General features: G+C 49.6%; 1 protein-coding gene across 6 annotated transcripts; it reads right to left on the reverse strand.

Moving 5' to 3' along the window:
* Nucleotides 1–1,734: 1,734 nt before the first annotated feature.
* On the reverse strand, nucleotides 1,735–26,247 carry NUDT3 (nudix hydrolase 3). Of its 6 annotated transcripts, none has more exons than XR_011682888.1 (6): nucleotides 25,683–26,103; nucleotides 14,812–14,922; nucleotides 7,546–7,590; nucleotides 6,848–6,932; nucleotides 5,794–6,100; nucleotides 1,735–4,185 (listed from the first exon to the last, which is right to left on the reverse strand). XR_011682888.1 is itself a non-coding variant. In XM_071450394.1 (5 exons), exons 1-5 carry the CDS (start codon nucleotides 25,779–25,781, stop codon nucleotides 5,931–5,933), a joined length of 510 nt encoding a protein of 169 aa, XP_071306495.1. In that variant the 5' UTR covers nucleotides 25,782–26,103; the 3' UTR covers nucleotides 1,735–5,930. The 6 variants fall into 6 exon arrangements, 3 of the variants coding, with proteins under 3 accessions (XP_071306495.1, XP_071306497.1, XP_071306496.1); XR_011682886.1 differs by having other exon boundaries at nucleotides 1,735–5,242; XR_011682887.1 differs by having other exon boundaries at nucleotides 4,645–6,100.
* Nucleotides 26,248–26,471: the final 224 nt, after the last annotated feature.

Here is a 26,471-nt window from a genome sequence, read left to right on the forward strand (position 1 = left end):
CCAGTCCCCCCCAGCCCAGCACTGACACCTCGGGAGCCTTCCATGCTGCCACCATCCACCGCTGCCCATCCCCTCCCAGCTGAACCCTGCTGTGCCAGGGCTAAAAATAAATCCATCAATTTCTAGGAAAGCTCCTTGGAGAGCATGAGCGAGTGGGAGCACATGGCCAGGAGGAGCATGCGTGCTCCAGGGGAAGCAGCATCCTTGGGAGGAGACTGGGGGCCACCAAGCCCCTCTATATGGCCAGAGCCAGCCCAGGACACCTGCAGCATCCCCAGATATTTTTTTTTACAGATCCACTGCTTCCCAGAGCACCCAGATGAGGGAAAAAAGGGAGTCAAAGCTGGGCCAGCACAGGACCTGCTCATCCCTGGAGAAATCTCCCCCTTGCTAACCTTGGGGTGGGGAAGGATGTCGGAGGGGCTGAGGGCAGCATCGCCACCCATCCTGGGGACAAGGCACCTTCTGCCCGGGGTGTACGGGGTGTCAAAGCTGGAATAACAGCACAGGGTATTTATTTCTGCCCCAAACCCCGCTGTGAGCCATCACCCCCCTCCCCTGCGCTCCTCGGCCCCCAGCACATAATTGGGGACAGCTTTGCTGAGCCGCTAAGCTCCCGTTTAAGCAGCTGAGCGCAAGTGGCCGGATTTCCAGCCAGCGCATCCCTGCGGCTGCTCATCCGCCCAGAAAGGCCGGGGTGGGGGTGCCGCGGTCCCCGCGGGGGCACAGCCGCCCCGGCTCTGCCCGCTCAGGCATTAACGCCGCCGTCAGCCCGGATTAATTCTGCCCTGGGCTCCCGCCGCAGCTGCAGCGCGGGGCTGGGGCGCACCAGCCCCGTGTGTGCTGCGGGAGGAGCCCGGACACATCGGATCCCAAAGGGAATTTGCAAAGGCTCGCTTGGGGATGGGTCTCCGCACCAGGACAGGTTTGTTCTGCAGGGACATGAGGGAGATGGCCTTGCTGGGGCCAGGCAGGCAGCCCCAGTGGCGCTACATAGTGCTGATGCTCTCGGTGCAGGCTCCAGCCAGCCTCTCCCGCATTTATTTTGTGGGAAAGATTTTGTGAAAGAGATGGGAGCACATTCAGAGGCTCCTCGAGGCTCTCTCCTTAAAATGCCCTTTTATTGCAGGGTGCATGCCCCATCAGTGAGCCCATTTCAACATCAGGCTGTTAGTGACACCCCTCCAGTTCCTCTTCCAGGCTGTGGCTGTCCCAAGGCACTGCAGGCAGAGCTTTCTCCTTGGGTGACACTTGCCCAATCTCCGAGTTCACCCACGATGGAGAGACCAGGCAGGAGGCAGAGCCGTGTGAAATACTGGCGTGTTTATTGGTTGGCACTAGATTACAGCCCACACTCTTAGCAAACTGGCACCCACCGATTTTATTTTTTCAATTTTTCACTCTTTTTAAAGACAGTGACGGCCTCCCTCTCACACATAACAGAGGAAGCCCCTCGTTGCTGCTCCTGCAGGTGGGGGTGAGGTCGAAGGTACCAGCTCAGACATAAACCAGACAAACCCTCACAGCTCTGACCAACCATGGAGAGTCCTTGTTTTGGGGAGGAATGGAGAAGCCTCAGGCAAACACGCCTATGGACAGGAGGCTGGACAATGGACCCTGGTCATTCATCCCTCAGCTGGGTCTGGGGTCCCTTCTCCTGATTTGGGGGGGACTGCCAAGAGCCCCCCATGTACACAGAGCTCATGGAAGGACTGAGCAGCAAATGCAAAGTGATCATTCCAGATTTTCTGATTTAATAAATATAAAATAGGACACACAGAAAATTCAACAAACACTCTCAGACCTCCCCAGGTTTCTGAGGCAATTCTAGAGCAAATTCATCAAGTATAACATCAAAATTCCCATCTTCCCACCAAAAAAATAAACCAAACCAAAAACAAAACAACAAAAAACAAACCTCTATGGACTAGCACCAAAGAGAGATTTATAAATCTCCTAAATACCACTTCAGTCCAGTTCAGTTTCTTTTTCACCAGCTCCACTTCAGTTCTGTACAGACCCCTACCACTACCCCAGCACAGCACTGCAGGATCTCCACAGCCCAGAGCAGCTGGATTAGTTCATTCCAAGGTTAGGAAAATGAGGATCCCACCCTGTGCGTGTCAGGGGCTCAGGGAGCAGCTGAGGGACACCCCAGCCATGAGGTCACCACGTCCCTGAAGGGCTGCAGCCACCAGATGATGCCATTACTGAGGAGAATGGAGCCAGGAGGGAAAACCCAGCCTGGGAGCAAGAGCAGAGCAGGCAGAGGGAAAAGCTCCTCACAGTGCCACAGTCACTGCTTGGGGCAGGTCTGCCTGAAGATGCAGCTCCATCCCCCCCAGCACAGGCTCCACTTGGGAGGGTAAAACTCCAAACCAAGCCCTCACCGAGCCCCAGTGCTTCCTGTACGCTCTGCACAGGGATGGATGCTGCATCTGGCTGTGTGAAAACACCAACAGGTTAATTTGGGATGAAACAGAGAGAACAGGCAGGAAAACCTACAGCTCTGGTACAAGGGGCACTCGCTGGACCTGTGCAGCCTCCAGGATTTTGATCCCTGCTCGCTGTGGAATGCTGAACACAGCTTCTGCATGGAAAAGCTGAGGCAAAGGCCCAAAGCCTCTGCTAGATCTGGGAAGGGAACTGAGGATTCCTGACATTCCCTACCCACATTTTTAGCCACTGAATACTTTGTGGCCACACAAGGGAAAAAGCAACACTTGCAGATTCCAACCCCTTTTCAATTTTTCCCTTTACAGAGTTTGCTTTAAGGCACATTCCAGCTCAGGCTGAACGAGCTGCCTCAGTGCTGCACAGGAGAGTAGGGAAGAGCTCACAGCATCCACCTACACAGGAACAGAGCTGGTGGGAATGCTGATACTGCTGCTCCTTCCAGCCTCAAACCCAGCTCCCACCTTCCCCCCAGCACCAGGGCAGACAGCAGCAGGTTTGGGTGGGGACCCTGATGTGCAGCCCCCTTCCCTCAGCTGGGTGATGAAGAGCAGCCCCTCCTCACCTCACACCCCAAACCAACGTTCAAGACCTGCCAGGAGGGGGGACCAGAGGGCTGCTGCACCTCGCTGGCTGTCTGGGAACACCCTCTGCTGTACCCAGCTCCAGCAGTGCCCAGAGAGCACAGCCAGGCTGAGAGCCAGCTGAGAACTGCTCCCAGGGGATGCTGACACACAGAGTGACACCCCACATAAGGGTCAGGCCAGCTGAGCTAAGAATCCCACTATCCCACACTACCAGCTCAGAGCAGCACCAGTTTTAGCACAGCTGGGACTCAGTGGCTGAGCAGAGAGAGCGAGCAGCACTGTCCAGGCTGCAGAACCAGAGCCACCCTCCCACAGCTCCCCTGGGCCTCTCACAGACAGGACAACGCTCAGTCCCAAACCAATTAACACCAGTTTAGATAAAACCACTCCAACTGCTGGGGGTGCAGCTGTACGAGCTCTAGAGAGAACCTCAGATGCTGAGGAAGATGGGAATTGTGTGGTGCAGGGAGCAGTTCAGGGAGCACAGGGCTCAGGCCTGCTCTGAAATCTGCATCTCTTCCATCAAGGCTATTCCTGCCCCAGGAGCCATTTCCAGTTACAAGGCATAACATCAGCCACTCCGTGGTAACAGCATCAATCCATGCCACATTAAAACACTTTCTTGGCACAATTTATTTTTTCTGACCCAAACAAATAAGCCATTAGCAAGTCATTAACAATATTCTACCCTAAATTGTCAGTTTAACAGCCCTGTAAAAACATTTTTAGTTTAAAAACAAAAGTGTGCATGCTGCTGATATTAAAACTGCAGTTACTCTTTCAGGAGTACCAGCTGTTTTGTTGCAAAGCATTTCCAACATACTAATCTGTACAGTAGAGACCAAGACTCGTTGAAGGCAGTAGATGGCTGTGTCAGGTGCCTCGCAGGGCACGGGGACAGCAACTCTGGGAATTTCTTGGACACTTCCAGATAGAATATTCAAGCCCTTTTGAGAGTTTGGTTCAGGCTGACCAGCACATAGTGAGAAAGGATTGTACATTCGTCTCTAAGTTGAAGTGAGCTGAACTGGTGTAATTTGGGCTCAATTCCAGACGCTTGGGTTTGAGCTACTCCTTGAATAATGGGCTGTTCCTTACGCGTGGTTTTCCATGTCAGCGATCACTGGCACTGCTTTTGGCCTTGCTACTCCACACCGATGAAAGCAGGGAGAACAAGGAAAGGAACAGAAAAGGATCTTAAAATGAACAGCTTCTTGCCAAACCAGCAAGGATACCATTCCCCCTTGTCCCAGGCTCCATGGATATTTCTATCAGATTTTCATATTGTAAGCGCTTCTCAGGAAGAGAGAAAACTCCAGAACAGTGAGTGTTTATTAGAATATTTTTTTGTTAAATAAAGAGCAGGAAAAAAAAAGGAAAAAAAAAAAAGTACTGCAGATTTAATTTCACATCTTGGCTCTGCTCTGACAAAGGAGAAGTTACTGAACTCAGCAACCACTTCTTGTCCCAAGCCAGGGATTAATTAATGCCCCTCCCAAAACTTGTACCTGTCCCAACCCACCCCCCCCAACCCCAACCCTTCCCCCATTTTATTTCCCAACTAGACAACACTGTTGGCAAATCAAGACAGCATGAAACTTACAGCAATAAAACAACAAACCCCCAAGTGAAGTGTGCCGGCGGCGCATCGGGGAGCTCTCCTGTGCTGCTCCCCCGGGAATGCTGCCTGCAGGAGGCAGCTGTACCTTTCACGGAGGGCACACTTCAAGCACGCTCCACGGTGCGACCGTAAGTGCTGCAGAACCACAGGACAAGAGACTCAACACCTGAATTTTCCCCCCGGGACTTCTCTTCGGGGACGCGCGCGCGGTTCGGCGAGCGCGGTCCCACGCTCAGCACAAACCCCAAGTGTCCAGTTCAGCACGGCGTAAGGCATGTGGACAAGAGAGACACGAGCAGGACGCAGCGGGAGCAGGGACAGCGTTGCTGAGCCTCACTGCAGTCTGTCCGTCTGACCCCCCTGCAGCCCCGATCCCAGCGCAGCCGGCGCGAGCCGGGCGCTATTGCAGCGTTGCTGAGGCTGTTTGGTTTTGGCCAGCGGCTCCAGACCAGCTCCGTGTGGTTTCCCTCGGATGGAAATGCAGAAACGTCGGTGGAAGCTGCCGGAAAAGCCGCAGGGATGTCTGCAGGGATGTCTGCAGGTGATCCGAACTCTGCCCTCAACTTCAAGTGTCACTGCACTAAATCGGGAGATACCGGTTGGGGAGTAAACTGGCCTAGCCACTAGCACTGTCACAGAATGTGTGTTTTTAAAAAACAGAACAAAAGGCAAACAGATTAATTATGAACCCTTCTTTTCAGAAGCAGACCAGGATTAAAAAAAAAAAAAAAAAACTCCCGCAAAATTAAAATGTTAGATGCTCCATCTAAAAAAAAAGTTTATACAGATGTGCTGCGAGTAATCCCCACACGGGTCTGAGCAGCACCTTACAGTACAGACTAAGACTTGAAGAGCTGATCTCACATTGGAAGTATTTTAATTAAAAAAAAAAAAAAAAAAAAAAAAAAAGTGGCTCTGGCTGGGGTGACACAAAGGGGACACTTGGGACACTTCAGAGCACAAGGCAGATGCGGGGCTGGCAGCCTCCAGGCCGTGGAGCGGAGTACCGGGAAAGGGGCACTTCATGCACAAAATGTATCTTACAAAATACAGATCCAAAAAAAAAAAAAAAAAAAAAAAAAAAAAAGCAAAAAAAGCCAACAACAACGAAAAAAAAAAAAATCATCCCACCTTGCACTAAATCGCAGCACTCTGAACACTTGCTCTGCCCCATGCCTGGTGTGAGGGAGGAGGCATGGAAACGGGGAGGGGAGGGAAATCCAGGTCTCAGTCTGCTTTAGGGAATTGCTCTGGCAGGGACCTCGTCATCATCTGATGTCGGACACGGAGCTCTCGGAGTACGGCGTGCTCATCACCGGGGTGCCGTTGTTGGCCAGACAGCCTTGCCTCAAGGTCTCAAAATACGAGGCCTGCACTGGTTTATGATACTGCAGAACTTTTATGGCATCCTCTATCTTAAACCATTCCCTTTTCCTTCCTGGGGGCAAAGAGAGAAATCAGTAGATGCAACAGAATGATGTTTTCTGATCTCAAGGGCCTCCCCCTCCAACTCCACACTGACAGCTCCCCATCCCCAGGGACAGGTGTTTGTTTAGGGCAGGACATCCCCTGTCTCGCATTTCTTAATTAAAAAACCCTTATTTTGCTATTTCTGCAATTTCTAGTCAAGCCAGATGCTTATTTTAAGACAACTCACACCACACACACGAAGCACCACCCAATTTCCATCAGTTTGGAAGTGGACTTCAGTTTCCTGTGGACAGCTTTCAGTTCTTACTCTTTCCATAAAGAGCCTGAGGGGAGTCATGTTCCATTTGCTGCAGTGCAGTCACAAACCTTGTGGCAACAACAGGTTCATTTTCATTTGGGAATCCAATTGAAACACAAAGGTTTCAAAGGTAACAGGGAATGATTAACCCACACTGCTCACATGTATTTCCTCTAGAATCAGAAAGACAGTTCTTCATCTTTGCTTGGTACCATCCAGTGCAAGAATTAAACACAAAATTGCTGCAGAGGCAGCTGGACACTCACTTGGCTTCTCCTGGGCCACAGAGGTGACAAATCCTCAATTTCACCACAATTTTTTTTTTCCCCAAGCAACCAAAGGACACACCACTGCAACTTTTCCCAATGACACTCACACAGACTCCAGGTCCCAGAGGGATGCTGAGCTGACCTGTGGTTTGTTTCCATCAGTTAATGCAGCATGCACCAAGCTTACCAATATTGACAGAGTCCTCCCAGTCCTCCAACACTTCGGTGACGATGAGTACGTAAACATAAGTCCTGTGCTTCCTGTCCCGGTTCTGGAAGGCAAAGGGGACAGAGTAACCACCAACCAACAGCAACACCAAACCTTCCTAGGCAGGAGGGCACTGGGCTGCTGCAAGATGCAAACTGCCCACCTTGGGTGCAGCTCCTCCCACAGCACAGCTCATTCTTAGCTGCTAAAAACCGCTTTAAATTTTAAATTTTTAAATCAGAGAGGTCTGAAAGTGTTGACAGGGACACCCAAAAGTGTAGTTCCTGATCTGTGGAGCAGTGGCTTGTGGACTGATGTGCTCACAAATTAGTTCTTCAGCTGGGAAGGTTTTGACCTGTTTTACATGAGTTTGAAGGTGTCAGTGCCAGAAGAGCAGCAAGAGGAGCCGTGTCTGGTCACACAGCTGTGCCAGGTGTGGCTGTGAGTGCCATAAATGAAGGGGGGACCCCACTCCCCGGCTTTTGGCAGCACCAAGAATATTCAGCCACACCAGTTATCCCCAGTGATTTCACTGAAGTGCCCATTGCAAAGATCAGAATTGCTGAGCAGGTGTGTTTTTATTTACCAGCAAGGCTCACTCCACAACCCTGCAGAGCCATTGTTACTCCAAGATGATTTTTTGCAACAAAATTTCAGTGTCCATGTCTGAAACTTACCTCAAAAATTCCCACTAATCTTCCTAACGTCCCTTTCACTCCGGCCTAGGGAAGTTCAAAGAGAAAAGAAACATGCTTTAACAACAGCTCTGTACGTGTTTCCTACTTGTTGTGCAGGACCAGTTCCTTTAGGACAGGAAGCAAACGCTCTAAAATTCTGCTTGTCTTAAACCAACACATTCACAAGGCAAAAAACAGAAATGTATCCTGAGTGCTCAACATCCAAGCATTCCCAGGGTTTTTATTTCTCTTGTTTTCCTACATTCAAACAATTTTGAATTCAATCTGGAGGAAGAAGAAATATTTGAGGAGTTACTCCTTGCATACCAATACAGTCCTCGTGACCAGAATCTCCTCTGAAGGTTATTACAGCCTGAGCAAGGGGTTTGGCCATTTTACCCCCTCAAAATCAAAGTTTAAGGAAATAACATATGTGTAAGACATTGACTTACACCCCCAAGAGTGATGTGAAAGCTCCCAGGTATTTCAGGGGTGTCCTGCACACACCTGAAAGAAGCCAATATAAACACAAAATGCTGTGATGTGGCCCTGGCAGCAGGAACTAGAGAGGTTTGGATATAACACAAAGGGCAGATGCACACTGAAATAAAGCTCTTGAATCAAGCAGAGACACAAATTAAGAGATCTAAGCAACAGTTTTGTCTGTTTGAATACTACTGAGGATGTACCACTCCATCACATTTGGTGTCCCTTTGGCTCCTCTCTGCTGGCTCCCTCCCCACCCTCCTCAGCTCTCGGTGCAAAATCCCAGCCCGCTCTCCTGCCCTTGCTTTATATTCCCTCTGTTTTATGACTGTAAATGGTTGGAACTCAAGTGCTACAGACAAGATGAGATCTTGCTCCATGATTTAACAGGTCTGAACCAACCCACACAGCCTGGCACACGACCCAGCCACAACTGGGAGGTAGAGTCGGCTCTGTCTCCAGCAGCTGGAATGCATCCCATGAACAGCCCAGGGAAATTGTGCCTCTTGCAGATGGGATACAGAGATATGATTATGCCAGGCTTCTTTTTTTAAAACAAACAATGCTTGAGTCTCATTAATGCTAAGACAAATTCTCTGTCCCACTGACCAGCTGATGCACAGTCTCGTGCTGTCAGAAAGGAAGAACTTTCTTTACTGAGACAATTTTCCTGGTTAAGTTCCAGCCTAGTGCATGAACAGGTACCAGAGAATCCAGCCAGAGAGCACCTCCCTCCTGCTGCCAGGCTGCTGATGTGGAACTGCCCCAGGAGCAAAGGGTTTGGAGCTCCCTCACTAAGCAGAAATCTGGAAATCCTTTTGGTAACGCACTCACTGAGCTCCACTTCTAGGAAGTGAATCAACTGAATCTCCTGTTTCATTTTTGGACACAAGCTTTATTGTCTCACCAGTATTTGTGACATCCTGCTGGGCCCAGAGGTGCCTCAGTGCCTGTGGCTCTGGAGCTATTTCTGGAGCGAGCAGCAGCTCCATGGAGGAGCAGCAATTCCATGCAGGTCGGTGCCCGCTGACCTTTGAGGATTCCACCTCCTCTGCCAACCCTGCTGACCTGGCCTCAGCCCTCTCCCAAGGCATCTGGAATGTAAATGCTTCAAATGCATTTCCCTCAAGGAACTCCTTCAGCACTGGGATTTATTTTTAGCTCAGCCGTGTTCAACAGGCAGCAGAAACACAGGGAGGAACTGGAGGCTTCCACCTTCACAACATACGGACATGAATGCATTAAAAGGTGAAGCAGAATCAAATATTTCTGGAAAATAACTGTCTTTAACCAATGCTTCACTGGTTTCTGGAAAAGGTTGTTGAATTTCTGCTCTCCCTACCTGTAGGCACTGAATCAGATGCCAGGGATTTTGTTGTGATGGTTTAGTGAACTCTCAAGTCTGACTAGAAATAAATTTATCACCAGGCAACTGGCCAACCTGGAGACGAAGGATGAATTCTGCTCAAGCAGCCTCCCAGGCAGTTTATCCCAGCTCTAGAACTGTGCTGGAAGTAGCAGAGGGAGGTGAGGAGCCCTTCCTTCTGTGCTGGCAAAGAGAGATGATGGAAATAATGCTGTCTTCAAACCAGGATCCTCCTGCTCTGTCCTGCCTGGTCTTATTTGCCCAAAAAGGCACAAAAAACGATGCCAAGACAAACATGTCTTGTAGGGAAATCACGTTGAATTATCATCACACAACTGGAGAAAGCTCTAAGCTTTGCTTCACACACAAACTTCTCATGTGCAGTTGTAAATGGCAACATAAAAGAATGGTTTGGTTAAAAAAAAAACATTGGGTTGATTTTATAAAGCAAGTTCTTACCAGAGCCTGCAAAACACATCAGCCACTGCTCCTGGGGGCCAATGCCTCTCAGCCTGTTTTCCAGGTACAGTGGATTTTAAAGACAACATACAGGACACCCAACACCCACAGGATTGTCATGCACCTGTTTTTGATGGAGCACTAAATTCCCACACCAGCAGGAGAGCTGGTCTCTGTACAATGGCACAAACAAGCATGGAAGTGGAATTCACAGTCTCACACAAATTTCTAACATAGAAGCTGCCCAAGACACCTGAGAAAATAACCTACAGCTGTTATCACTAACAAGTCAAGCTTGGTAACCAGCAAGGGAACTGCCAGGCTCCTCTCTGGGCAAGCTCCCATCTCCTCCTTTCATATGGGCAACAAAATTTTCTTGAAGAGTTAAAGCACAGTCCCAGGCTCACCCAGGACTGCAGCAGGGTCTGAATCTTAATTTGCAGCAGATGACTCAGGAATTTTCTCCTCGATAGTAAATTAATGGGTGAGACCAGTGAGTGAGGCAGAGGCAGCACAATTGATTTTGTGCCCCTCTAAGCACTGGAAGTGCTGCAATCCTCCAAGTACATGGAGAATCCCAGGAGGATCCCAGGAGGATGATCCTGAACCCATCAGCAGGGGTGGGAGAGCACCAGCATCAACTGCAGGTGTGGAAACAAAGCAAGGGAATCACAGGAAAGGATTCCCTGGGTACACACTCAGGTACAAGAGGACACACAGAGCTGGCAAAATGAGCTTTTCCCCTGCTCTGCTGATCTACATCAGTGTCCAGGTTTCAGAGGAGGAGGAAAAGGCAGCTCTGGCAAGAGCACATCAGCCACAGGCACTGCCAGAGCCAGCTGCCTGCCCAGCACATGCTTCAAACCCCCAGTGCACCCAGAGGGGTGGGCTGGGAGCTCAGGACAAGGAACAAAAACCTGGAGGAAATGAAGCTTTACTAGTTCTGCTGCTCATGGAACAACTTGTTTTAATAAAGAAAAATTACTGAAGCCATCCAAGAACAGCAGGTTCAGGTTTCAAAGCTGAAAATAAGTTGGGGTCAGATGCAAAAAGCAGCCTGCAGCAACACCATCTGTTCCTCGGGACAGCTTTTATTTCCTTCCATCTGAGCTAAGGAAAATGTGGGTTGGAATTTCAGCTATTTTACTTTGCTCTATTAGGCTCAAAGCCTGCATCTACTACAGATTACTGCTGGGCAAGAGAACTGTGGTGGAACACCCAAATCTTTGCTCTAAGACCTGCACTACTGAAGGTGCAAATCCCACCCAGGAGGGCTGTGGACATGTTTGGAGGATGCTGATTCCAGGCCAGCTGGGCAAACTCTGCCATCTTAGAGAGGGTCAGACTCATTCATCTCATTTAGTACTGCATGACACCTTTATTTGCTTCTACAGTTGTGAAATAGAAATGAAATTCCGTATCAGAATGAAGAATTTTCAGATACTGCAATAATTTTGGTGAAGTCTGAGTACACAGGGTAAGGGGCAGTGACTTTGAGCCACCTTTTGCACTGGGTATGACCAACTAGGAGGGGTTCAAAGGCCATCACCTCATCATTCAGCTGTGGGGCCTGCAGTACTTTAAAAAAAAAATCTTCCTATTTTAGCACTGAAAGATATTGATATCTGTGTCCTAAATCACTAACAAAATACACAAAACAGGAAAGATTATCTATAAAGCATGTTTAGAAGAGGGGGAAAAAAAAGTTCCAGCAACCAGATCAAAGTACTGCCGTGATGGACTATTCTTGATATTGGCACCAATTGCCTGTTTGATCACAGATCAAGCACAGATTATCTGGCTTTTGACTCCCATGAAAAAAGAACAACCAATGCTCCTGCAGTGTTATAAAATTTGACATTTACTAAGTATTTAAAGGTCAGGATGTGAAGAATGCTCTAAGTGAAAAAGGAACTGGTGCTGAGTGTCACAGATGAGTGTGGAGGCTTTTTTCAAAGTCACTCTATAATAAGTTTAAGGCATCTATTTCTAAACCATGATGTTCACCAGTTGCTCAGACCCATAAAAACCCCTTATTCCTAAGCAAAGAACACACTCCATGAGCACCACGACCTGTTTGAAAAGGGCACACACCTTCCACAAGGTGAGCTTTAGAGCACACGTGGAGTCCCCAGCTCTGTAGGACTGACTACAGCACTTCTCAGCAACCTGCCAAAAATAAGAGGTTTCTTCTGAAGAGGCAGCTCTGCCCCAGAGATGCTGGGTGTCTGCTGTCACTCTGCACAAACAATGCCCAACAACCCCAGTCACTTCCAATTCCATGCAGACAGCAGGGAGCATGACAAGTGTGGGTACCTGTCTACTTTAATACTTGTGCTGGTACAGACTAATAGAGATAAGGACTACCTCAAACTAGGACAAGGACTTGAACTCAAACTGGGACAGAGGGATCACAGCCTTCACTCAGAATCAACATTTCATTTTTGGAACAGAAAGAGGGAAAAGTTAGGTAACTTTAGATGACAATTATTTCTGCAATAACTTGGATAAACCCAAATACATAGACAGTAAAATTAAAACAGTGAATGCAGAAGTTAAAATGTTCATTTAGGGAAGCATGTTTTGGAAAAAAAATGCACACCATGCAAAAGAGAATGAATTGGGAAGAGATAGTCTATTGTCATCCTCAAAAGCCACAAGCAACAGGAAGGGTCACAAGTTCTTACAGCTCTTCCAACCAGCTCTTATTAAAAATTGGAAAAGGCATACCAAAGTCGAGGAAAGAAACCCCACACATTTCTCCCACAGATTTGAGCAGCATTGCTCATTGCCATGGGGGAAACTGGATTTTCCCTCTCCCACCTCAAGCAACAAACTGGAACTTTCTCAGTTAACCTCTGTCCCCATGACTGGCTGTCCCAGGAGAGAAGCAAAGACCTCAAACCTACTCAGAAATCAGCCTCAGCTCCAAATGATCCCAGAACACCTGGATTCACATGGGAGAGAGGGCAAGGACTCCCAGCAGCCTCCTGAAACCCTTCCTGCCAAACTGACAGCAATGAACTGGGAAGATGGGTGCTCCTGTCTTTCCCAACACTCCTGCTGTGCTCCAACAACATCCCCCCTGCACCCAGCAAACAGCCCCAAGCAGCTCGAGGCCGTGGGGATAATTCTGTGTGCAGAGCCTCAGCAGCAGCACATAAGCACAGCCCAAAGGGGGAAGGCCTCGCCCCCCTAAAGCTCTGCCAGCACCACTGGCAGCTGCAGGGCGCTCATGTCAGCCAGCTCTGTGTCAGCTCCTCCACCTGCAGCACCCACCCAAGGCTGGGGGCGCCCAGGTGATTCCCAGGTGCTCCCAGTGCCCCGAGCTGCTGCGGTTCCGCGCCGGGAGCAGCCGGGCAGAGGTGCCTCGCTGGGCAGAGCTCACCCCTGCCAGGCTGCCAGGGCTTGGGTTACACTGGCAGCGGGCAGGGCTCCACGTGAGCAGGGAACACCAGCCGGGGAGCGGGATTATCTCAGCCAGCCCAAACCAGTTCCTGCGCGGCCGCAGCCGTGCCAGGGCTCCCTTCCAGGCAGCGCTGTCATGGAAAGAGCGCGGCTCTCCCGGGGCGCCGCTGCCCGCGCAGGGAGTGCCCCTGCACGTTTATTTTAAGGGTTGAGAGGCAAAGCTCCGCACCTCCTGAATGAACCCTGGACTTCTGTATCAAATCGCCTCATTATTAATAATGCTTGGGCTGAAAAGCAGGAGTCTGCAGCTAAAAATATTTCTATTGTTCTGGTTACACTCACTTTGGCTTGTAAAGCTGTTGAAAGGTTGCCGAGTTACTGGAAAAGCAGGAGCTGGGTTACAAGCTGGAAATAAAATTTGCAAGCAGCAATTCCCAGTATTAGAGGGACCTAAAGAGACTTAAAAAAATTAACTTTGACTGTGTAATCTCTTTCTGATAAACTGCTAGATTATTAAAACATCCAAAGAGAAACATGCAACTCGAGATCTGCCACATTTGGTTAGCCCAACAGTCTGAATATTCAGAGTTGTGTTAGACAGCAGCACGTACTTCCAAATAATTCAGGAAAAAAACCTGCATAGACCAGATAATTCAAAAAAGCAGCTACAGGAGAAGCTTCTTCCCAAGTCCCATCAATTAGCTCTTGCTTTCTGTTCTGCACAGAGCCCAAAGATTTATAACCCTCTCAAAAGCATTTTTAATCCTGCCTTATGTAACTGTGAACCTACTTGGCCCTTCCATCTATAATCACACAGTCATTTCTGAACCTAAGCATCTCCCCAGTTGGTTAATATTCAGAAGCAAATTCTAAAGACATGTTTTACATACACTGCAGTCAACTGCTATTTACTGCCTTTACACTTCTTATGAAGAAAAAAATTGTTCTTCCAGCAGCTTTAAGAGAAAAATGTGCCTTCTCCCTACAGCCCATTGATCTGTGTTTGATCTGCTCTTTGATCTCTTTCCTGAAAGAGCTTCAAGCAAAAAAGAGAAAAGAAACCAACCAACCCATGCACACTATAGGAACTGCTGCTGGTAACTTATGGCCAATTTCACTTATTCACATAAACCTCACTATGTATTCTAAACCAAAAACATACTTAGGTTCCGATATTTTGATTGCTTTTAGTGGCTCCTAGGGGTTTATTTCTACCTTGTACCCAAGTACTAGACAGGTCCACAAAGGCACAGCTGAATTTTGAACCTCTCTTACAGAGAAAACGAAGCAGAGACTATATATACACTGAAGTGACTAGAGCTGAACTTTATTTTCAGTTAAAGGTATCAGGCAAGGACAAGCTCATTCCAACTGAGAGGTTTAATTACATTCCCATGTTCTCTTATTTAGGACTCCGTTTTCCTCCCACGTGGGATGGGGATATCACCAGTGACCCTGCCTGCCTCTCCACCTCAAGGAGAAGAAGGAAGAGTGATGAAAACAAGCCCAGAGAAGCCGGGCTGCCAGGGCAGGGTGAAGGCACTCACCTCCTCACACACCTCGCGCACGGCGGCCACGCCGGGCTCCTCCTCGGGCTCCATGCCACCCCCGGGGACAATCCATCGGTCTGGATGGCGACTACTGCTCACCAGCAGCACCTGTGGGGAGCAGAGACAAATGATGGGCACCCCAAGAGATTGTGCCTCACACACCCCCAGACACCACCCACCCAAGGCAGGGCCTTGCCACTGCTCACTTCTCCCTCAGCCCCATCCACGCAGCCGTGGAAATTCCAGCAGCAGTGACACCGAGGCGCTCCCACACTCTGTGTTCCTCAGCCACTGCCTCTCCCTGCTCTGATGCATTGCAGGAAAAACTGTCCTTGCACACCAAAACACTCATTAGCACTGGGCACAGCATCACCCACAGCGTGAGTTCACTGCAGAGTCCTCCCAGCTCGGGATACACCTCAGGTAACAACACAAATGCACAGGTGCTGCTCAGCACCTCCACCCCTGGCAGAAATACCTCCATTTAATTCTCCTGGTGCCTTTGGCCCTGCCTGTCCCTGCACTTCTGTCACTAACAACACATCCACGTCCAGGAACTCCTACTGCATTATTTATGTGCAATTGTCCGAGCACAGATTCCCAGCCCCACTGTTTGTCACTTCTTTTGCAGTAGGCACTGAGGATTCAGCTCTGGAGCCAGCACTTGGCTACTTTTGGTTTAGAGGAGGTTGTTTAATGAGGTAAAAGCAAAATAAAAGCCTATATTAAACCTATTAAACTTAAAACCCCCTAGGAAAAGGCTGCACGGAAGGACAGACTTTTGTGAATGAGAAAAATGGTTCATCCCTCTTCCCAGGAGGGATTTACCATATACACATGTTTTGTGGCAGGTTTTCTTGAAACAGTATTTTTCATTCCAGGGTAATTCTGCTCTGTAGAAGTTCAGGTTCTGATTTGCCACCTCCCAGCAAGACAAACTCTAACTAACACTCTCAACTGACTACAGACTGTCCCAAAGAACAGCGAGACGCTGAGCTTATTAAATCTACTTGCAATATACCCATGAGCAGAGATGGAAACTTAAAACAACACTAATACTGTTGTCCAGCTCTCTAAACAAAGCTGGTTCATTAGAGTCATCCTGCTGTACTTCATCATTTCACAGGCACAAAGCTCAGAGCCAAAGCGACTTGCTCCAGAAACTTTCCAACATACCAGTCCAATTAGGTTCCAGGCCAGCTGTAACAGTGTCAGACATTTGGGAGTTACACTGTGGAGACACTGAAATCCCAGGCTTTACTGGGGAAACAGTGATTTGCCAGTAGGATATGAAAAGATTTGCACTAATTACCCAAAGGAATCTACCTACAGAACTCAAACTGCCAAAACAAAAACAAGCACAAGATTTCCAGGATTTTTCAGCTGGTTTATCTTGAAAATTCTCTGACCAAACTCATAATGGAAACAAATGAAGGTGCATGAGCCACCTCAGTTCCACAATTCCAAGTGGGATGGTGCCTGCCCCATCCTCTGGGCAGGCTGTGACAGAACAGTGTTTGCTTTGCAGTGACATCCCAAGTGTTTGGCCCTCTCCAAGAGGAAGGCAGAATTCCTTTCCTCCAGGCATCCAGTCCATGTAAAACTCCACCAGAAAGCCATGCCTAAATAGGGAATGTAAACTTCATTCATCCTCAGAGCCCTTGGGACTGCAGCCAGTCCCTGCCAGGCTCCCCAGCCACCTCAGTTTGCCACTGTGCCTCTTCCTAGCACAGTACTTGACTTCTACTCCATCCCCACTCATCCTCCAAAAGAGCTTGGACTCAAATTCCTGGCTCTGGGTCAGTTGGTGATTCTGAGGACAAAGCTAAAGAGCAGGAACAGCCATTTCAAGAGCACCTTTGCTGCCAGGTAAGGAAGCACCAGCTCTGCCACTTCCCATTGCAATTCAGAGCTCCAGCTCGAGGGGAAAAAAGCAGAAAAATATAAAAAAAACCCTCCAAAGAACCAGATCTTTGAAACTCAGCACAGCACATCTCACAGCCCTGAACTCCTGCCACCTTCCAGGCGTGAGAACAAGGATCTGCTGCAGAATCCTGGACACAGACTGCTCCAGGAAACCTGCTCAGGCTGAGACAATGCCTCAGCAACACACCAGGAGGAACTTCTGGGTGCAAACAATGGTTTGAGGCCAAGAAAATGAACTTCAGCTGCTCTGGCAGTTGAGCATTTTCTGAATAGAATTAACATGAACAACCCTTGCTGGGAAGGAAAAACCTGTCATTCTCACACTTTTATGTAATCAGACTATTTCCTGTTTAATAAAAAGGAAATCCCATTAAGAGAGTGCAGGAAACAAGCCCTACAAGGTCATTCTTTTAAAACAACTTCAAACAGGATATTGCTACCAATGAGCTCTCCCAAGACAAAGGGGTTGAGTTCCAAAGGAGGGGGAGACATTGCTGTGTTGGAAAAAACCCACACTTCCAACACCAGTCCTGGATCCAGAAACATGCAATGCATTCAGAGGGATCAAGGAAAAAGTTGTCATCATCCAAATCCCAAAAAGGTTTGGGTTGGAAGGGACCTCGAAGCCCATCTCATTCCATTCCCTACCACTTTCCAGTAGACCAGCCCAGGGTACAGCTGGCTTTTTAGCTCATTAACTTCTCTATTACATAAATAACTTTTATTTTAATACATTCGAAAGTACTTAATTTAATCTAAACAGCCATCAAAAAATAAACCAAAATTTAGTTATGTTTTTACATCAGGCTAGAACATGTAGGAAGGTCAGACATTTCTATTTTATCCTTGCCAGGCAACTGTGTTTAAAATGGCTACTGAGACTCTTGGCCTGCCAGGAATTTTGGAGTTAGATTTTGGAGCCACGTCCTGCAGACTTTTTGGAAAAGCATTTGCAGGTAATACACATGTCCCATGGCCAAGTTGTGTTTTCCAGGATTTCAAAGACAATGATGTCATTTCAAAGCAGGGAAATGAGCAACACAAGCCTCTCTGGCAAGGCAGGAGGTGGCCCTGCTGAAACTCTCCCACACAATCCCCCACAAAAGAGAAAGTTTAGAAAAATAAGCCAAGTTTGAAGTGTGCAGCAGGGGCTCGAAGCAGAGCCTCGAGGCAAGAACGTTCAAAGCTGCACACAACAAACAAACCCAAACAAACCTGAGCAGTACTAACCCTGCCTGGAGGAGACAGGAAACACACCAGGACATCTAAGGCTGCCCAGACAGCCACATGGAATAAGGAGCTCCATGGGAAAAGGGGGAAAGAGTTTGTCCCTGGGATGAATATGGGCATCCCACATACACAACACTTTAAAATAACTGACACAAACCACTGCATCCACATGGAGGGGTTTTTCTGTCTTCTTTTCACAGGAATAATGGGGCTCTGCAAAGCAAGAAGTGGGCAACCAGGATCAGGCAGAGAATTAACTCCCCATTTGTGGAACAGAGGAGCAGAGATTCCCAGGTTCTTCCATGCTATAGTGGATTTAAACAACATCCACCACCCATAAATAAAACAAGAGAGGCTACACCATAAGGAACACAATTCCTCAAAAGAGGCTCCACAGCAGCACTCGAGCAGACAGAAAGGGCCACAGCCCCGTGAGGAGATGGGCCACAGCATGAGTAGAAAATGAGCTGAGAACCTTCCAGACTTCCAGGGAAAGCCAGTGCTACCCACCTGTGCCAGACAGGGCCCGGAGAGCTGGCAGCCAGCACAGGGAACAGCAGGCAAGATGTTAAACCCAGGGCCTGGCCCAGCAGCCTCCTGCTGCCAGGAGCTGATCCATAGCTGCTGGCTCCTGACACTGCCTTACAAGCTTCCCCTCAATATTTTCAGGCTTTCCCTCAATATTGACATGCTTTCTATCAATACTGTCGTGCTTTGTATCAACATTAAGCTATAAATCACACTGCTTGCACAGCAGCTGAAGCACAAACCTCCCAGCACTGCACCTCATTTCCCACTCCAGCATCATTTATCAGAGCACAGCCTGCAAGGAAACTCTGCTGCCGCAGAGGCTGCAGGAGCTGGGAGGAGAAGATGGCTGACTGCAAGGCTTTTGCTGTTCAAGCTGCCTTTGTCTCAAAGTTTCAGTTTAAAACGAGTGTGGCTCTCTCTCAGGAGCTGAGCTGTGCTGCCATGTGCCCCATGGCCAGGCAGATCCCAGAGCTGGTGCTGTGTCCAGCATAACAAACACCTTGGGTGCTTCACTGAAAATTAACAAAATTCTCCCAGTCCCCAAATATCAGTCCTGTAATGCTTTTCTACCTGACAAAAGCGGGATGTTCATCTGACCACACCAAATCACCTCTAAGCCCTACAACCACCAGCAAGGGGTGAGAACTAGGGGAGTAGGGGGAGAAGAGGGACATTGCTGTCACTAAAGCTGCACAAAATTCATCTCATTTCCCTGGCAGCAGCACAGCCTCGATGACTCCCCAACAAATCACGTGTTTTGCCAAACTGCAAAGGCAGCTTGCCCCAGGGTGCACGCCAGGGCTCACGGGAGGGCTTCTCCCACCCTCTTGCTATTCCAGGCACGTTCTGGAGCTCGCACATGGTGGGAGTGAATCCAGCCGTGGGTCAGCAGGGCTGCAGCCTGCCCTGCACCTGCCAGGGCCAGCAGCTGGGACCACAGCGCACACTCTCACCAGAAATCCCTCCCTGCCCATAACAGCCTGTCCTGCCAGGAGCATTCCAGCTCCTCAACAGGATACGTTTCCTTAGACAAGTGTTATTTTTGCACATGCACCTGCACCAGGCTCCGTGGGATAATGGGATTTAACTGATAACGAGGGATCCAGGAGCTGGAGGTGGGAAATTCACGGCAGGACGGTGCAAAAGGGAAGGGATTCGCACTAGAGAACTTGACAAAAGTAAAGCACAAGTTTTGGAACGGGAGCAAGAGGTGAACTGGAAAGAGTTCAAGTCAGTTCAAGTGCTTGGATCGCACCTACAGTCCTATAACCAGAGAGGAAAAAATACAGCAGATTCTGTTGGTTTTTAGGCTGCTGGTTAGAATAACAATAATAAATCACCATGCTGCTGCTCTGGCTCCAGAGCTCCACAGGTCCTGTTACTGCTACTGCAGCACTCCTGCTGCTTCAGAGCCACTGCCTGCTCCTAGCAGGGAGGAACACAATCCCAAGTCCTCCCCCTCCAGCAAAATTATGGTTTAGATAACCACAGAAATTATCTGCAACATGCCTTCCCATGCTTCAGGAGCAGCTGAACCGCCTGCAGCAGCAGCCGCTGCTTTCAGAAGCCGAGGGCTGATAAGGGGCACTCCCAGAGAGAGACCCCAAACCCCAGAACCTATTTCTGCCTGTCAGAACCAGTTTGGTGACCACTCAGTGCTTACACAACTTGTCCAGGCGCACCTTTTCCAGGAGAAAGGCTGGCTTGTAAAGGGCCTTTTTGAGTAAGGGAGGAGAAAAAGCAATGAGGAGGTATTTGGGGTTTTTACAGAGCCCAAATGACTCTGGCTGTCAGCAGCTGCACACTGCTCTGATGAACCACCCTACTCAGCACATACAGCATGCACAAACTCTTGGGAAGCTGCTCAAATATAAGTAGTTAATTCTACACACAGCATCAATATATGTCACCTGCAGGAGGAGAAATAACCCCTGAAACATCTGACAAAAATCTACCCAGCAGGTAATTGTACCCCTCCGAATTTCACAGGTGAACGTGGAATTGCTGAGAACAAAGAGTCAGTGTGCCATATCCAATGGCAGGGACAGGAATTCTGAAAGAAACACACACAAAATTTGAGAGATCTTTGACTGGTCTGTGCAGTCAGTCCTTCAGCAGGGTTGAAAAAGAACAAGTGTTTAAACTAACAGAGGCCCCGTTTCCCAACCACTGGATGTCACCTACAGCACTCCCACATGGATGTTTGCTATTTGTAAGGTAGAACTGAGTTTGGTAATTTTGCTCTATCCAAGCAAACCAGGAGAACACTCCCTATTTTAAAAGAACATAAAAGTCCACACACATGGTTGGTTTTGGGTTTTTTTTTTAATAAGAAGGGAAAGAGTTGTTTTTCCAGATTGTGAGAGACCATCCGTGGAAAGATAAGGTCCCCTGGCAGCAGCACCCCCAAATGCTGGTACCTGTCTCCACACTGCAGGAGTTTATCTGAAGGGTGCTGAGATGAACAGAGTCAGGCAGCTGGGCGTGGGTTTTTTTTAAAAAAGATGGGGTACAGAACACACAGGGTGAGGAGAAAAAGGTAGGAAAAGCAGCTCCTAGTCAAGCACTAAATGGATCTGAGGTGGAAGAGATTCCAAAGCAGTGTTCTGCAGAGAACAGACACAGCCACCACTGTTGGGTCCTTCTCCACAGACCCAGGGAGGAGCACACCCTCTTTCCATGGTCATCACTTTTCCCTGAGTTGCAGCAGAACAAAACTGACTCAGTTCTTCAGTTTCACAACAGCTCGCTGAGCTTCCAGTAAATGAAGTGAAAATTTAACAATTTTCATTCTTTTGTTGTCTGGAAATGTACAAGAGACCGTGGAATTGCTTGTAAAACTGTTTAGTGACAGCTGCTTTTGTGGGAAGGCAAAACACTTTTTAAGATGAAAGCCAGGTTTTGCAGAGGTTTATCCATGCTCCTGCTCTCGGAGAACACAACCTACAGATTGTGCTCAATCTACAGGGCTGAGAGGGACAGGAGAAGCACAGGCAAGAGATTCACTTCCAAGCTGGCCCTTATCCCACTGGAGATGTGGGAACGGGTTAGCAACAGAGCAGGAGAACTTCACTTGGGTTCAACCACCACCTTTTTATGCAGCAGATGGGAGCACCCAGCCAAGCCCAGCCACCAGAACAGGGATTCTGAGACTATTCCACGGAAAGCAGGATGATCATATGATGCTGGGCTCGCTTACACCGGAGTGGTTTTAGCTGTTATTGGTTTACACTGGAGCCGAGGCACAGGGGACAGCCCAGGAGCACCTCGTGATCCCCACCACACTCGGCGGGTTCCAATCCCGGCTCTGCTGTGTTACATCACAGCTGGAGAGGAAAACCGGGAGAGGAGAGGCCAGAAGGAAAAGAAAAAAGGTTCGTTTGCATTCCAATGGCTTTCCCAGGGGCCACCCGGCCCAGCTCTCCCCCGTGACCAGCGAGGCTCAGCCCGTGCCAGGGCACCGGCCCCTGGGTGAAGCCTCTCTTCTCCCAGCTCCATTCAGGCCTCAGTCACTGCTCAGAAAAGATTCTTCCCGAGGCATTTTCTCAAAAAAAAAAAAAAAAGGCTTTAAAACCGCCCGTGGTTAACGAGCAGCTTGTCCTTTCACAGACACAATGTGGGCATGTTGGAACCTGCTGCTGCCCCAGCGCAGACCCGGGGCCCAACGGTGCCTCTTTATCCTGTCAAACAGCACCGGAGCAGGGCTCCAGCTGCTGGGGCATGAGGGGCATTTTCTGAGATGTTTCCTCGTGGAACAGCTGGTCCACACAGAAAACATGTGTGTTATGTAAAAACAACACCCTGGTGGCAATGCTGAGGGGCAGGGACACCCCAAGCAATGAAGTGACTCCAGAGGTACCACAGGATTTGGGAGCTCTCCCTCCACTCTCCTTCCATAGTTCTGCAAATATCCCAAGAGTTCAGTCCATGTGAAAAGATGGGAATAGCAAAGTCCTGGTGCCTGGCTGCTGGAAGGTCCTTTGAAGTCTGTTCCCACTCTGAATTAATCCTGTTGCTGCCCCAGCTCTCCCTGTTGCCCAAGGATGTGGATCGTGGTTTGGGAAACCACACACAATTTGGGGGGTTTCCACAATGCCCAAAAAAATGTAAATTTTTTTCTCCATTTGAGATTCACGTTGAAATGAATTCTCCCTGTACTGCTTTTTAAAGGAATATGTAACAAAGGCATCTTTTCAGCCAATGCTTGGGTCTTCCAAAACCGTTCCAGAGCTTTTTTCATGCCCAAAAGCAGCGGCCTCCAAATGCAATGCAGAGACAATGTGCAACCTCCAGCAGCATAAGGAAAAAATAAATCATTTAAAAACTAAAAAAAAAAAGAACAAAGTATTTTTCTGTTAAGCCTCTTTATTTGCAAATGTAACACCAAACCAAGGACATGGTGTTTTATCAATCTCCAAGGATTGCAAAGATTTCAATGAAAAATATATCAGTGAACTGAAGAGTCAGAGGAAAACACCTAAACAGAAGAAAGCAGCCTCCTCTGTAAGAGTAAACAAAATTCTCTTATTCCTTATTGTCCCTTTACAAACTTTTTTTTCATTCAAGAACTAATGAGGGGTTAAAAACAGGAAAAAAAATGGGATTTTGAATTCATAGCAGGAAATGAAGAAGAAAGGCAAGACCAAAGTTCTACTATTTCTTAAGCACTTAAAAGGAACAGTAATGAGAAACAGCCAGTCCCAGGAAAAATCCAACTTTAATATAGAAAGTTTAATTTATTTATCAAAACATGCTTCTTTTCTTCTCTCTTTTTTTTCAAACACTAAGCTTTTAATAGCTCTTTAATGTACATACTTTGGCTCTGGCTCTTTCTCCCCTCCCTGGAGAGACTTTTTAAAGAGATCTCAATTTCCACTTAAATAGAAGCAATCAATAATAAAATACGTCAGTAACATTAAAAAGTATTATTGTCCAAGAGCAAACCAAGAAATATTTCACAGCCATTTTATATTCTGTACTTAAATGTGTACAGGTAACACCTTCCTTGCTGTAAAAAAAGTGCAAGTAGCAGTGAGTGGACACCAGTCAGCTTCTCTCAAAGTTTATTTAAAACAAATGAGAATGAACCCAAGAAATAATTAGAAAGGGAAATTAATAAGGTGCCCTGCTTGCTGATTTCACTCATTGAAGTTTAACTTCAATGCCTTTTGGCCAGGGCCAAGTGCAGGATCTGGGCACAGAGTCCATCCCAGTGGGGTTAATTCCATGGCATTGGCTAAGAACTTTCCCAGATGTATTTGTGCCAAGCCCCCTTCCTGGGCAGCTCCTGCAGCAGGGCTGTAACAGGTGGGAACAGAGGATGCAGTTTCAGCTCAGGGTTCAGCTCCCAGGTACCACACACAGCCCTTCAAAGGCTCTGAGATCAGACCCGTCCTTCCCTGCCTCATTCCTCACCTGCAGCACACGGAGCACATCCCGAGGAAACCACCCCAGCTCGGAGTGCAGCCCTTCCACAGCGACCACTGCTCCCTCCCCGAGCTGTCCCAGGGCAGCAGAGCCACTGCCAGCTGTCACTGCAAGCTCAGGGATGAGGCCACCAACAGCGACCACAGGGACAACGAGAGCTCAGCCAGAGGCTCCACTGCCCTGCACACAGAAACCTCCCCAGAGCTCACAGACCCTCGGGAATGACCCAGCACAGGGAGCCAGCTCCCTCAAACCCTGCCTGAAACCAGAAACAGATCGTTCTACTCCAGCTCTTACCTGGAAACCAGAGCCTGAAGGAGTTTAAATTCAATCCACTGTAGGTGGAGACCACAGCAGAGACACAAGTGACACAAAAGTGGTTTTAAATCTCAGCCTTACACCAACCTGACAGCTGAGCCCGCTGGAAGCATCCATCCCACGCCAGCGTGCCTCGGGAACGAGTTCACTTTCCTCCTTGGACCTCCTGGGTCAGCACTGTGACACTGCCACACAGCCTGGTGTCCCAGCACAGGGAGGGCTCTGACCCCTGTCATTAACACACCTCGGTGTCCCCAGCACCACGAGGGCTCTGTCACCAGCTCCCACGGGCTGGAAGGATCAGCTGGAGCCTGTGCAACACTGCAGCCTGAGGTGTGTTAAAATAAAACTCACAACCAGTCACATGCTGATTGCCTCAGGCACCTGTTAAAAGTACTTTTCGATCCTAAACCACCCTGCAGTCACACATGGCCAAGCCTCCACTGCTGGAGAAGAGCCTGCAAAGTGCCCCACTAATTGTGTACGATTCATCAGGGCGCTCCAACGCCTCCACCCACCCGTGCTGAGCATCCCCAGCATCACCACACAAAACAATGATGGTCCTCTTCACGGTCAGTCCATAAATTTCCTGGAAGTCCGTGGGAAGGATCAGTTACACTGAACGCTGCACCAGCCACACTGCTGTCATTTCAGACCATTTCTGCTGAAATGCTGACGCTCCTCATCACGCCAGCACAGCTACAAAGGGCTTGTGCAGTCTCCTTCACGTTAAATAATAACTGGATGTATGCTAATTGCCTTTCCTCCAGTGAACTGTCTGCATTCCCTTCCGATTTCCTGTAGCTACAAATATGATAATCAGGAGAACAAAGACTTTAGCACAGCCACCCGGGCACAGCAAATGCAGTGGAGTGTGTACGCCTGACTCCAGCAGCAGCACAGAAGGCTGACCTGCAGCCTTGCTGCTCTGAGCACCCCGAGCCCACCTTCAGGAGGTGTCAACAAAGACCGGTGAAAATCGCACGTCGGAGCGAAGTTTCTCACTGTAACTTCCCGGACAATGCAGCCCCTTAGCAACGCGGCCGCTCTCAAACCAACCAATCCACCTTTAATTCCCACTTCCTCCCAAACTCTCTGGACAGCAACTTCTGGCACTCCATCAGTCCCCTTTTATCCCAGTTTCTTTTTATAAATCCAAGGTCAGGTTTCCTCTCCCATCTCATGTGATGTGCTGGACTGAAGTTCTGCCAGCGTGGTGGGTCCCCAACACTGCCAAACCCCCTCCCGCGCTCCCTTCAGCCCGTCCCGCCGCCCACCGGGCATCTCCCCGGCTCCGGCGGAGAGCAGGAGCCCAGTGGGAAGCACCAACTCTCCCAGCGACGCTGAACGACGCCTGTTAAAAATAAAACCCCGCTGGGACAGAGTCCCCCCACCCCGGGCGGCTCGGGGGTCCCGGGCCCGGCCTCGCCCCTCACCTCCTCCTCGCTCTCGCTGCGGAAGCACAGGCAGGCCGCCCGCTTCTTGTAGCCGTCCCCGTCGTAGGTGCGCGTCTGGTTGGACTTGAGCTTCATCATCCTCCGCTCCGGGGGCGGCGGGGCCGGAGGACGCGCGGCCCGGAGGGCGGGGGCGGGCGGGACCCACCGGGCGGCGAAGGACGGGGGGGCGCGGAGGGACCGCCTGCCCGCGACAGTCTCTTTCTGGGTCTCGCTTCGTGGGTCTCGCTACGCGCTGCCTCCCTTCGCCCGCCTCACCCCTGCCCTCGCTCCCGGCCGCGCCGCCGCCACCGCCCGCGCTCCGGCCACCGCCGACGACGACCGCGCCGCCATCTTGGGGCTCGCTACGCAAACGGCGTAGCGCCGCGGGGCGGGGAGGCGGCGTTGCCCCTGCGGCCTCACGGCGCGCCCGCTACGCCAAGTGCGCAGCGCGACTTCCAGAATCGCTCCCCCCTCGCCGGCGCCGCCGCCACGCCCCCGCCCCGGCTCGCGCGCTCTGCGCCAGTGGCGCACGCCGCGTTCGGGAATGGGACGGGAGGCGCAGAGCGGCGGCGGCGGCCGCTCGGCCTTACGCAAACGGCGCAGGGGCCGGGCCGGCCGCGCGCACGTGGCCCCGCTGTGACAGCGGCTCCGCGGGGACCGCAGCGCCCGCCCTGCGCCGCGCGGGGGCGCTGCAGGCACCGCGCCAGTCCCACCCCTCCGGTGCCACCGCAGGGCCGCGTCCGTTCCCGGTGACTTCCCGTGTGTGTGTTCAATCCCCTGCCCTGACAC

This window comes from Agelaius tricolor, unplaced genomic scaffold, assembly GCF_023055355.1.
Source record: "Agelaius tricolor isolate 1412-34295 unplaced genomic scaffold, bAgeTri1.0.p SCAF_30, whole genome shotgun sequence".
NCBI lineage: Eukaryota > Metazoa > Chordata > Aves > Passeriformes > Icteridae > Agelaius > Agelaius tricolor.